This window comes from Etheostoma cragini, chromosome 14 (genome assembly GCF_013103735.1).
Source record: "Etheostoma cragini isolate CJK2018 chromosome 14, CSU_Ecrag_1.0, whole genome shotgun sequence".
Lineage (NCBI taxonomy): Eukaryota > Metazoa > Chordata > Actinopteri > Perciformes > Percidae > Etheostoma > Etheostoma cragini.
In genome coordinates, this window is record NC_048420.1 from 10,092,097 (window position 1) to 10,103,839 (window position 11,743).

An 11,743-nucleotide genomic window follows, 5' to 3' on the forward strand; every position below is an offset into this window, starting at 1 on the left:
CAATACAGTGAGATGCTTTTCGCAGCATTGTAGCTACTGTCCTCCAAATAAACCCTGGGTTAGCCTTGAGGTTGTCCACTCAACACAAAATGGACACCATTCTGAATAATAAGATGCTATTTAAAATAAGATACCCTTTATAGCAGCTTTTGGTTATCGAACAAATGTGATTACTATGACTAATGTCAAAAGAAAGGGTTTTGTGTGTTTCACCTAGTGTTTGTAGGTTTGTGCACGCACATGGGCGCGGATGACCTCGTTATTAAATCGACCTTTTGTGGAATTTACAAAAATCTCACGTGCGTGTACAGCATATTTATAAGGGCCACATAAATAGCCTTTATAAAAACGAGGTTTGTGAGTTTACATGAATACATATATGTTTTTTTACGTTTCTGGACCGGCTCTGTAAAATGTTATGGGAGGAAATGGAACGTGCCATATTTGTCAGTATTAACTTAACGGATGGGCATTTCATTGTAACACATGTCAATGGATGCACTGCATATTTCAATATTATGCATCTTTGAAGAATCACACACTCAGGAGTTCACACTCACTAAGCAGGTTGTGTTGTTATGGTTTGTTTCTGTCGAGAAGTCTCAATATCAGTTTTTGGGGGGTGTTTTTTTTCACCTCTGAAGTCTGGCTCTTGCCTATATAAAAAGCTACTGGAATGAAGTGTGTGTGTGTGTGTGTGTGTGCATATACTTGTGTTGGGGGCGTTCTCGACTGACATCCTCAAACAATACGAGAAAGGAGTGCACGAATCCGCGCACCCTAGGCTGGCTCCTTCCCTGTAATAGTGAGCGTCAGCCATTCTTAAAAAACACATTTCGTAGCTTAGTGGACTGGACTGGAAGGGCGAGAGGAGGAGAAACTGAGCGGACAAATATGTAAATAAAAACAGTCGTCCCCCAGCTGAGCGAGACGTTCTTCATCAGAGTTTTTGGATCAATCAGGCAGACAGTGGCTCCTTTTGATTAAACCCCAAATTGTAATTGGGCAGAGGTAATCATGTGACAGCCAATTCGGTCCAATTTCAACCTTGTCTCCATGAATTCAATAGTTTAATAGTAGCTCGGTCCCCATACGGCCGTAATCAGTGATATAGAAAATACCACCAGGAGATTTTTTTAATGATTTTTTCTTTCTCGTCCTCACTGAGCCGCAACATTTATAAAAATACGCGTGCAAACTTTCCTCGGCTCTCAGGGAGCGGAGATGAATTACGAATTCGAGCGAGAGAGCGGTTTTATCAATAGTCAGCCGTCGCTTGCTGAGTGCCTGACATCTTTCCCCCCTGTCGCTGATTCATTTCAAAGTTCATCAATCAAGAGCTCGACGCTTTCACGCCCGACACTGATTCCTCCTCCCTTTGAGCAGACCATTCCCAGCCTGAATCCGGGCAGCCATCCGCGGCACGGCCGGCCCAGACACAGCCCCGACGGATGCAGCCCGCTGCCCACCGCCTCCTTACCCCCGGAGTACCCCTGGATGCGGGAGAAGAAAGCCTCCAAAAGGAACCACCTGCCGACCTCCACCGCTACCACCATCGATAATGGACCTGTGTGCTTTTCTCCAAAAGGTGGGACATTTCCAAACAGAGCCACTTTACTGCAAAAGTGCTTACTATCTGTTGCTAAATTGTAGTTCTGTGCGCTGGCCTTTTGTAACAAAAGAAAACAAATAGACTTGACACGTTTAATTCTGATAGATTTATGGATATTGTGAGATAGTGTGTGAAGCAAGAAAAAAAAAGTTTGGGTAAAGTTTGGTGATGTAAGATGATTTATTCCCCTAGCCGTAGCAGAGTTTTGATGTGTGACAGTAATGAAGAGTGATGGAGTGCCGTTGCCGAGGAGGGCAGCTGGAGCATTCATTAGTATCCCACCCCAGCCTGGACCTCACTGCTTTTAGTGCACTGTGTTTGCTTCACGCTCATGATGGACGTTATTTTTTGGTGTAAAACCATCTGATGATGAGTATCTTTATGCTGTAATGATTTTTGGATAAAAGGTGCACAGGCTACAAGCTTGGGTCAGTAGCTCCAGCGGCCATTTTGCTGCAGCATGTTGTGAGCCACTCTCTAGTGTTTTGTGATAGCCATAATGTGAGATCCACGGCCAGCGGGGTTATGTAACTGTTGAGTCTTGCGTTTTTAATCCCATGCTACCGTGATGCTTATTTTCCAGGCTCGCCTGAGATTGTTGAGAGTGCTGGGGGAGGTGGGGGCTCCCGTCGGCTAAGGACAGCGTACACCAACACACAGCTGCTGGAGCTGGAGAAGGAGTTCCACTTCAACAAGTATCTGTGCCGGCCAAGGAGAGTGGAAATAGCGGCCCTGCTGGACCTGACCGAGAGGCAGGTCAAAGTCTGGTTCCAAAACCGGCGCATGAAGCACAAGCGACAGACCCAGAGCAAGGAGAACCACAACGGGGAAGGGAAAGGGCCGGGCGCCGAGGACTGCATCCACAGCGACGAGGACGACGAGGGCCCCCTGTACGAGCGGAGCGGGGCCCTGCTGGAGAGAGATACGTGCTCCTTTCAGAACAACTCTCTCAGCTCCACACAGCAGCTTCACAATGGCGAGACCATGAGCTTTGCTGCTGCGCCGCTGAACAGCAATGACAAAAATCTGAAACATTTCCCCAACCCGTCGCCCACTGTTCCGGGCTGCATGTCAACAATGGGCCCAGGCTCGGCATCTGGCCCGGACAATAGCGACAGTCCCCCGGCCCTGGATGTTTCTATACACGATTTTCAAGCTTTCTCTTCGGATTCCTGTCTACAGCTCTCAGATGCAGCCTCGCCGAGCTTGTCAGAGTCTCTGGACAGCCCTGTGGACATTTCTACGGACAGTTTCTTTTTTTTCTCGGAGTCCCTAACCACAATCGACTTGCAGCATCTGAACTATTAACTGAACTCAATCACGATAGCTTTTTTTCGGGACAATAAAGATCAGGCTACAATGGTATTAACTCTGATGTTGTTTGTATATTCGGCACATTTATTCTGTTGATATTTGACTTGACGATTAATACAAGGTAAGGATGAAATGAAATCACTGAAATAGCTCTACTCAAACGTGGCTTGTAATTACCATAAGGAATTGATCTCTTGGAATGGAAATTATGAGTGTATGTGAATACGTATACAATATTAGGCCTATGGAACCTGGTCCTTTTATTTTTGTATAGCTTCCAATGTCTTGGATATTTTTGTTAGAATACAATTAACTTGGCTACAATCCCTTTTTCTCTGGTGTTTTTGACTCGTTTCTTGCAAGTTGCTTGACACTGAATATTTTTGCTAGAATTATTCATAGTGAGAATATGCAAAATATACGAAGTGGAGCAAAAAAAAAAAGATTGAGACGTTATGCTAATTTCACAACAGGTTGGCAATGAATATAAATCGCTTAGCCCGCGTTGAGTTGTGAAAGCACACACATGTATGATTCAAATGTACTTTTATTGTAGAATTTATTTTCAACATAATGCAGATTGTTTCAAATAGTTTAACTGAAACATACGTTTCCTTTTTTATCAAATGAATGCAATAGCGGTTCATTTTGTTATCTAAAACTTTGATCTAACTTTTTAAAATGTAGTGAAGGTACTTTTAAATATCTGCTAATTAGCAGTTTATTAACTAATTTGCCATGCAAAATAGTAGCATTTGTTTTGCTGAAAATACTTTATTTTCTTTTATTTTTTTTACATTCTATCTTAAGCATGCCTACATAAACCCTTATGCAGATTATTTTTATTTTCACCATCAAACCTCACACTTTGGAGAGTAAAAGCAAACCCTCCAGCACGGCTCTTGTAGCATGGCAGGGCTCTTAACATTGTGTGCATGTTGCACAGGCAAATACCCGAGCCATGTTTGCCTTCAGGAGCTCATAAATCACTCCGTGGCATGAATGAGATGGACATTAAGGAGACCAATTGTGGAGTAATGTGCACAAATAAAACCCCACTTAAATTTTCACACAGGACTCCTCAATTCCTGTACTAAAAGAGGGCTAAGTCTCCGCGTGCGTTTGGTAATAATTCATTTTTATAGCTTGTTTAAACACGGCTCTGGCTCGGGGACAGCGGCAGCAAGCAGTAGCAGGCTGCTCAGGTTATGAGGCTGCACTCTTTCCCTGTGCGTTAAAAGTAGCCCCAACTCTAAACAGACCACTTCTGGACTAGATGTAATTCATCCGACACACATTTACTATTCATAGCTGCGGAGAGGGGAGCATTATGCAATATCTGGTTTACTTTATCTGGAGAGTTTGTGCGTTTTGGGGAGATTTTACAACATTATTGGAACAGTTCAAAGGACGTCTTGGAGTTCAATATAAGGATTATGAATGGTCTTGCTCTATTGTATTGCACTTAAGGTGACTTATGTGAATCGGTTATTAGCTCATGTACAACTTGACTCAATATCCGCTATAGCAGTTTTGTGTGTGAGGACAGCAAGAACAACCGGCCTGCATGGATCGATTCACCAACTCATCTACACGTGCGAAATTCATAAACTCGAGTGTTCAGCGTCGGTTTATCGAACAATCTGGACGTCATAAGAAGAAAATCGACTGGTTTAAGATTAGCCTAGGCAGCCGGAGTGTGTGTGTCAATGTGAGTGTGTGTTTAAGAAAGGGGGTATAGGGGTAAAATAAAGAGGGGAAGAAAAAGGAGAAGGGGGGGGGGGGGGGGTCCTCTACACTCCTGCAATCCACAGGGTCAGTCTAACCAGATCATTCCGAGACAGCGCGCCTTTTCTCATCACATGTGTTCACACAAAGAGCCAAGAAAGCTCCAAGGCCTGGCGAAGTTTCCACAGGCAGACCAGGCAGGATCCACAGCGCCCACTCACTACTGTCGCAGAGGCAGCTGGGAAGACAGAGAGAGGAGGGGGTGGAGGGTAGTGTTGACCCCACTGCGCTTATTTCAGTGGTGGGAAGTTTGCTCACCTCTTTACTTTCTTTAATACTCCATGAGCTTGAAATACCTGAACACTTCAAGTATCAAACTTTAAAGAATGTCTATTTTTAGTAGACCACATCTTTTTTTAATCTCATTTACATCTACATCTAAAGGCAAAAGAAAATAAGTATTCAGATCCTTTTAAAAAGTAATAGTAAAAGTAGCAGCAACACACAGTAGAAACACGTTCTTCCTCATCACAAGGAAAGGTCATATTCCAATTTTTAGTTAAGTAGAAGTATTAGCAACTAAGTAAAATTATTAAAATTCAAGGAATACGTTTGACAGTAGCTAATACTAATGATTCTAATCATGTGGCAGCAGATGGCCCTGTCAGTTTAATTGACATATCATATGATATAGTCCATACATTATATCAGTTCATTAGTACTGATTGCATATAAGCAGCATTTTAATAATGCAGCTGGTCAAGGGGGTGCCACATTTAACATTATTATATGTACATAATTTTGTGTATTATTATATACTGTTAGTATAACTCACTTTATAATCTACAGTGTAGATCTATAATTTTGTCATTTTAAGTTTTAGTGGTTGTGTAAAATCGTAATCTGAAATGAAGTAGTAACTATCAGAAATACAAAATACAGTAAAATGGAACTTAGTAAGGTCAGCAAACTATCAGCACACTGAAAGGCATTTTGGTTGTTTGACCACATGCGGCCAATGGGGGCGCTCATCCATCCATGTGATCCTCCGTTCCTCCTCTCCTCCCTTTTCTTTTCCTTCCTCAGTGAGAGGTTAGGTCTGCAGGCTGCTATCTGTACACCACAGCTCTCCCACGCATGCTCTCCCCCTGTTCTGCCTTTTTTTCAGCACAGCTTTTCGTGGCCATTAATTTCAAGCAATAAAGCAACAGCTTTATTTGATGAACTTACCAGGATAATCAGCCCACAGACGCACCTCGGGCTACATGGGCGCATTAGCTCCACGACGGGCCTCGCATTATCAGAACATTTGATCACTATACATGCATAATGAATACATGTGGGAGTGAAATCGAGTAGATAGCAGACCCTATGACCCTGGGAGAGAAAAAAGTGATACTACATCATCTTAATGTGTAATAGGTTTTCTTGTCGTTAAATCACCTGTGACCTCCCAGCAAGTACTGAAAAGCAGCCAAACATTTCCAATGCGACCTTGATGGGGAATACAGATATTGAAAAGATCTCTTTGACTGAAGGCAAGTCGGCAAGCCTCTCCCTCATTGTCACACTGTGAAAATATTTGCTGAGCAAATCCTTCACAGTGTTAAAGCGTGAAACACTTCGCATTGGAATGGGACACTGGTAGCCCATATAGCCTGTGGCAGTGGCACACACACACACACACATACACACACACACACACACACACACACACACGCAGACTTGCGCGCGCGCACACAATCACACACACACACACACACACACACACAGACACACGCACACGCAGACGCGCGCGCGCGCACACAGTCACACACACACACACACACACACACACACACATACTGAGCTATTCCAAGAGAGAATGAGACCATTATACAAATATGACATCACAACTAATACGTGCGGGCCGATACAGACACGCACAAAGGGCACACGCACATCCTCGAGCGCGCCCATGCACCAACACATGCACACGCAAATACACACTTTTTCTCATCTCTATTCTAAAAATACCGTACCTGAGGTGAGAGTGCTAGGTCGACCTCGTGGAGGGGTTGCAGAAGGTGAAAAGTTAATCTTTCCCCGGGCGAGAGAGCGCACAGCAGGGGTTAGAAGACGCCGTGTTTGCCGTTCGCCGCTCTTCATGCGACCCCGGAGCGGTCCACCGTCGTCTGCCTCTCAGCTCATTGTTTGCTTGGCCAATACATTAGAGGCGACGCGCGTCACCTTGATCGACGAGCCTGGAATTTAAATAGCCACTCAAACACCAATCTGTCACCGGCTAAGGGGATAAGGACAAGTACCTCACTGGCTGACCCGGGCCCACGTGACAGCAACCGTTCATTGATATCGGCCCGTGCGCCCCCCTTCTTCTTCTGATCAGGAGAGAGTATAGGTAAAGGTTGGCACGGTCACTCAGGGTAAGAGGGGAGATAGGAATAGATCAGAGGGTGTCTGTAGAGTGGATGGTCCCTCAGCCCTGCAGAACAATGCTACAATGAGCAGCTTCTTGGACTACACAGCGATGAGCGGTGAGGGTGGCTCATGCTCTGTCAGGGGTTTCCACTCGGACCACGGGATTACAACTTTCCAGTCCTGCGCTGTAACTGTCAATAACTGCGGTGCGGATGACCGCTTTATGGGGAGCAGGGATTCCCCTGACGGCCTCCCTCACCAGCCGGGTTCATTCCAATCTACCGCCAGCTCTCTGGGTCTCTATGGAGCCCATCCGGCCTGCAGTTCCAACTATGGACCACAAAGTTTCTGTGCTACGTATAACCATTACGCGCTCAACCAGGAAGTAGAATCGACCGCTGGATTCCCCCAGTGCGGCCCACTGATGTACTCGGGTAACATTTCCTCATCTATGGTCTCTCAGCATCGCCAAGGGTACAGTGCCGCCCCCCTGGGTCAAGTGCAGTATGCCCATGCTGCCTATGGCGGCGGGCACGAGCAAGCAGCACCTTTTCCTGGGTGCTCAAACCCGCTGTCACCACTGCACGCAGCTCACCTGGAGGCTTGTTGTTCACCCCTGTCTGAGGGTGCAACTTCTGCACAGACCTTCGACTGGATGAAAGTCAAGAGGAACCCACCAAAAACAGGTGGGTGCCAAGAGCACAAAGTGTCTTTAAACAACACTGGCTTAGACGTGATGCAAACCTTTACATTAAAGTGATACATTTCCTGTGTGTGGGACACAGGAATATAAACCAACTCCATGTTGTGGAGTTCAATTTGTATAGGCCTTCTTTATATTTGACACTTCCTGCTTGATTGTGTTATGTTTGTAATGTGTTGTGCTGTCTTAAAGGAATACCTCTTATTGTATAAGGAAGTATAAAGAGCAAATGCTATGTTTTGAAGTGTTATGTTAGACCATTTATGCACACATGTTTCACAGCATGTTTCAAACTAGCTGACATTAAGTGCGTAAAAGTTGCTTCTTGATGCGTAAACGTCGCTTACATGCACACGAAGATGTCTAATAACTCATGTGTGTTGTGAGCAGAGAAAATAGGGTTACTTTTCTTCAAAGTTCAGGGTGATGTGTTTCTCTGTCTGTAGGCAGGTCTGGAGAGTACGGGTATGGGGGTCAGCCGAACACGGTCCGGACCAACTTCACCACCAAGCAGCTGACGGAGCTGGAAAAGGAGTTCCACTTTAATAAGTACCTGACCCGTGCGCGGCGCGTTGAGATCGCGGCCGCGCTTCAGCTGAATGAGACTCAGGTAAAAATCTGGTTCCAGAACCGGAGGATGAAGCAGAAGAAGAGGGAGAAAGAAGGGCTGCTGCCGGCCAAAGCTTTATCCTCAGACCCGGGAGAGAGCAGTCAAAAGAAAATGGACGATGCAGCATCAGAGAAGTCTATCTCAGCTCCCTCTACTCCGTCTCCCACATCATCCACGGTGTCTGATACTTACTCCTCCAACTAAAAAAAACACAACTCCACACCTATTTGGGCCACAGGCGGCCTGTATGTATCAAAGCTTGTTCCTAGTGTATCAAAGCAAAAGTCCTGATTGGTGGATGACATATGTGGACATTTAGGATGAATTAATGCACTATTTGGGACTCTGGACAATCATGTGGACCATTTCTGAGTTAACAATTTGTTTTATATTGTGTATTGTGTTCGGAAGAAAGATAACAATGCTGTCAAGACAACTGTAGGTCGATGGTTTAAAATGTGTCCACTTTCTTTAGGAACTGACGTTAATTACGCGTTGCACCATGACTATGATGGTGCAAAAGATATCCAGTTCCTTCCTTGCACATGCTCCTGACCAGTGCTGCTGAGTGTGCCAATGTAAAGTCCCAAAGCCACACACACAAACATTTACCTCAAACATGCCAAAGTTGCGCGTACTGTCCACGGCCAGTGTGATTGCACTGGATGTCGTAAATTAGGCATCCCACAATCAACGAGATGACCTCGTTTATAAATCGTCATAGAGTGCATTGTTATAGCACCTTCTTTATCACTGTCACCTCTGTGTTTGAGGCCTGTGTGTTTGTGTGTCACTCACGACTGTCTGAATGTCTATTGTGTGAGATTTGCATGATGCGTAATGCTGGGGCGCTGAGTTTTATCAGTTGGGGAATCGGCCAAATGAAGGCTATGCTCCAGGCTTATATCTGTTATCTATTTAATCCAGTTGAGCGCATACAAAACGTTTTGTCCAGAGAGACCTTTACGGGTCAATTATGTGTATTAAAGTGGGTATGCCTCTTAAAAATATTCATCTGTGTTATTGCTGAGAGGAAGTCTTGGGAGAGACAGACATTTACACTTTTCTGAGGATTTTCTAGCAAATTTTTAATCCAAACCCGCCCATCAGACCTTTACTCTGAGCTCTACAGACAAGGACAGCTTTGTCCAGTTTCCCATCGTTTGAGAAGCTGCACGTGTCTCTTTTACGCACAGCAGATTCCCTCAATGTATGCGGATGTGCGCGCTCCCGTCCCTTGGGTGAAGAGTTATTGACATTATAAAGGCATGTTTATCCACGGAGGAGATGAGAGCGAGGACGTCAGCGTCATTTGGGATGACAACCTTATCGAGCTTTCGGCTTATTGAAGGGACAAAAAATAAAGTCATCTATTAAAACATCGAGGTTTGGCTATTGACAAGGATGTAAATGTAAATGTAAATGTGCTGTATTTATATAGCGCTTTTCCAGTCTTAACGACTGCTCAAAGCGCTTTTACATCTACAGGAAACATTCACCATTCACACACATTCATACACTGTGGCCGGGGCTGCCGTACAAGGTGCCACCTGCTCATCAGATAAACATTCACACACATTCACACTCCGATGCGCAGCACCGGGGGCAACTCGGGGTTCAGCATCTTGCCCAAGGACACTTCGACAATGACTGCAGGGGCGGGGATCAAACCGCCAACCTTCCGATTGGCAGGCAACCGCTCTACCACTGAGCCACAGGCGCCCCTTAAGGATGGGGCCCCACTGGCCCTGTCAGCATTAACTCCTTAGTTCCCTAAGTCACAACGACGTGTCAACACCCCCACCTGATTACAAGATGAACTGTGAAAACTTGCAGCACTGCATGTCACACAGTTAGCTACACAATTTTGCTTTAAAAAGATGACGTCAGGTTATGTTGTATTTACGCCGAATATGCCCATCTGGTCTTCAAGGAACATTAATTGTGAGTTAATAAAAACAACATTGTCTTTCAAATCAACTTACACTATGAATAACATTTATTTATATGTAGTGTGTAAATCAAAGAATTCTAAACCGGACTCGACACTGTAAATTTGTGTTTAGTTTTATTTTACCTGGTATCCGGACTAAATTCCAAAAGAAAAAAAAGAAAAAGAAAGGTGTTTCCTGATTGTTTTACTGTTTAAATTCCCAGTGTACAGGCTGCGAGTCCATCATAAGGGCAAAACACGCAGAAAGAGCCATGCTTGATGAGCGACGTTCACCTTTCAATCCACCTGAGCCAGCTGCTCTATTGGAGCGGTACTCAGTCTAATTCATTAACAGAAAACAGTAGGAAGTTATGCAGCCAACCTCGGTTTTATTATTCTCGTGTGATATAGTTAAGTTGTTGTATTATGGGGCTTTGTCCGTGGGGCGATGGTTGCCGTTACATCTGTTTGTTTGGTCATTTTAAACCGTTTTAGTAAATAGTGAAGTATGTGCACAGACGTGTTGCGCGATGGCCCTGTTTGTTTGTCAGGTCAACCTGTCAGAATAATCTAATCTATTACCAAAAAATAGGTACATAAAGTCAAAAGGATGTTTGTGTGCTCTTTATCTCGACAAAACTATCAAGATCTGAGACAATCTGTGACACAAACTGTTTTGCTTTAGCAAAGAAATTACTACGATATGTTTTTTTCTTTTTTTTAATTTAAGCTAATTTTATTGGACTATATTCCCCCCTGATTTAAATAGGAGATTGTCATTTTCCCATTTTAAGGCAAAGCAACCAAGTTGGCTGCTGTACTCTATCATATCAGCATTTCTGCTTATTGGTAAAATAAAACCACAGAGATTTGATTTACAAGGCTTTACTAAAATAATGTATTTAAGTTTAAATGTTATTGTCCCGCATTATTTTGAACAAAGGAATATACATTTTAAAATGTTGAAATTAGACTGATTAAAAAGTCAAGTCACTTGTTAACATTTTAACAACTTATTATATCGCACCCAGATCTCCTTAAATATTTTTGATAAATCAGATCTCATTAAAACTTATAATATCTTAGACATACCGATTCTATACACATGGCTTTGGAAATGTTTAGTTCCGCGTATTCTGGATAATAAGGTGCATACGAGTTTTAACCAGTGTCAAACCATTGGCAATCTATTTTTTTTAATTTTTTTTTATTTTAATCAGCAGCCTAACTTGTTTCACAGTGTTTCTTCAAAACTAAACATGTGATGTCCTTCTATTTTGCTTGCAATTACAAATCTCCCACGGTGACAACATTTTGGCACATAGTTAAAGGCTACTCATTTGGCCGGAGATTCTAATATGTACCTGACAACATAAAAGATGTTACATCAATTTAAATATAAAAAAATTGAAGTTGTTGTAGAGA

The 11,743-nt window shown here is 43.7% G+C and overlaps 2 protein-coding genes across 2 annotated transcripts; both read left to right on the forward strand.

Annotated features, from left to right (window-relative positions):
- The first annotated feature begins 754 nt into the window (after positions 1–754).
- LOC117956247 (homeobox protein Hox-A2a) lies at positions 755–3,256 on the forward strand. The gene is made up of 2 exons (XM_034891218.1): positions 755–1,588; positions 2,196–3,256. Exons 1-2 carry the CDS (start codon positions 1,225–1,227, stop codon positions 2,918–2,920), a joined length of 1,089 nt encoding a protein of 362 aa, XP_034747109.1. The 5' UTR covers positions 755–1,224; the 3' UTR covers positions 2,921–3,256.
- A 3,801-nt stretch (positions 3,257–7,057) lies between these two features.
- hoxa1a (homeobox A1a) lies at positions 7,058–9,079 on the forward strand. The gene is made up of 2 exons (XM_034891243.1): positions 7,058–7,758; positions 8,222–9,079. Exons 1-2 carry the CDS (start codon positions 7,155–7,157, stop codon positions 8,587–8,589), a joined length of 972 nt encoding a protein of 323 aa, XP_034747134.1. The 5' UTR covers positions 7,058–7,154; the 3' UTR covers positions 8,590–9,079.
- The last annotated feature ends 2,664 nt before the right edge of the window (positions 9,080–11,743 follow it).

Excerpts from the sequence above, each read along its gene's own strand:
- LOC117956247 (XM_034891218.1), top strand. The coding sequence starts at position 1,225 with ATGAATTACGAATTCGAGCGAGAGAGCGGTTTTATCAATAGTCAGCCG. Across the intron at positions 1,589-2,195 it reads TGTGTGCTTTTCTCCAAAAG|GCTCGCCTGAGATTGTTGAG; the intron begins GTGGGACATTTC and ends CTTATTTTCCAG.
- hoxa1a (XM_034891243.1), top strand. The coding sequence starts at position 7,155 with ATGAGCAGCTTCTTGGACTACACAGCGATGAGCGGTGAGGGTGGCTCA. Across the intron at positions 7,759-8,221 it reads GAGGAACCCACCAAAAACAG|GCAGGTCTGGAGAGTACGGG; the intron begins GTGGGTGCCAAG and ends CTCTGTCTGTAG.